General features: G+C 66.7%; 1 protein-coding gene across 1 annotated transcript in view; it reads left to right on the top strand.

The window, feature by feature from the left end:
- Positions 1-223: 223 nt before the first annotated feature.
- The window catches only part of PSD (pleckstrin and Sec7 domain containing), a 33,315-nt gene continuing 33,142 nt past the window's right edge, over positions 224-396 (top strand). The window contains exon 1 of the mRNA XM_010000822.1: positions 224-312. Within this exon, the coding sequence (XP_009999124.1) occupies positions 224-312 (89 nt within the window). The remainder of the gene's footprint in view (positions 313-396) is intronic.

Here is a 396-nt window from a genome sequence, read left to right as displayed (position 1 = left end):
CTGCCATGAGGACAGGGCATCTTTTTGCTGTTCTCATGACCCTGGGACTCCCTGTGTCCTCCCTTCCCTAACCAGCTCTCCTCGCCCTTGTTTCAGGGCTGCCTGAGGATGTGTCACCCCTTGACCCGGCTGTCATCTCAGGGGTGCCAGAAACCTGCCTCACCATCCCTGTGCCTCCTTGCCAGGCTCCGAACCTGACGCCTCTGCGTCCTCCTCTGGCAGGATGGCCCAGGCGGGGGGACCTGTCCGCTTCCACCCTGAGGAAGGCTGCGCTGCCTCGCCCCCGCTGTTTGCCCGTGGGGGGGACAGGAGGCCCTGGCTGGTGGGAGGGAGCCCCGAGGTTGGGAAGCGCAGCCCCCCACGCTGCCTCACCCCCAACCTCAACGCCGGCCGCCT

This window comes from Chaetura pelagica, unplaced genomic scaffold (genome assembly GCF_000747805.2).
Source record: "Chaetura pelagica isolate M959 unplaced genomic scaffold, ChaPel_1.0 scaffold166, whole genome shotgun sequence".
Lineage (NCBI taxonomy): Eukaryota > Metazoa > Chordata > Aves > Apodiformes > Apodidae > Chaetura > Chaetura pelagica.
This window is presented reverse-complemented; position numbering and strand designations above follow the sequence as displayed.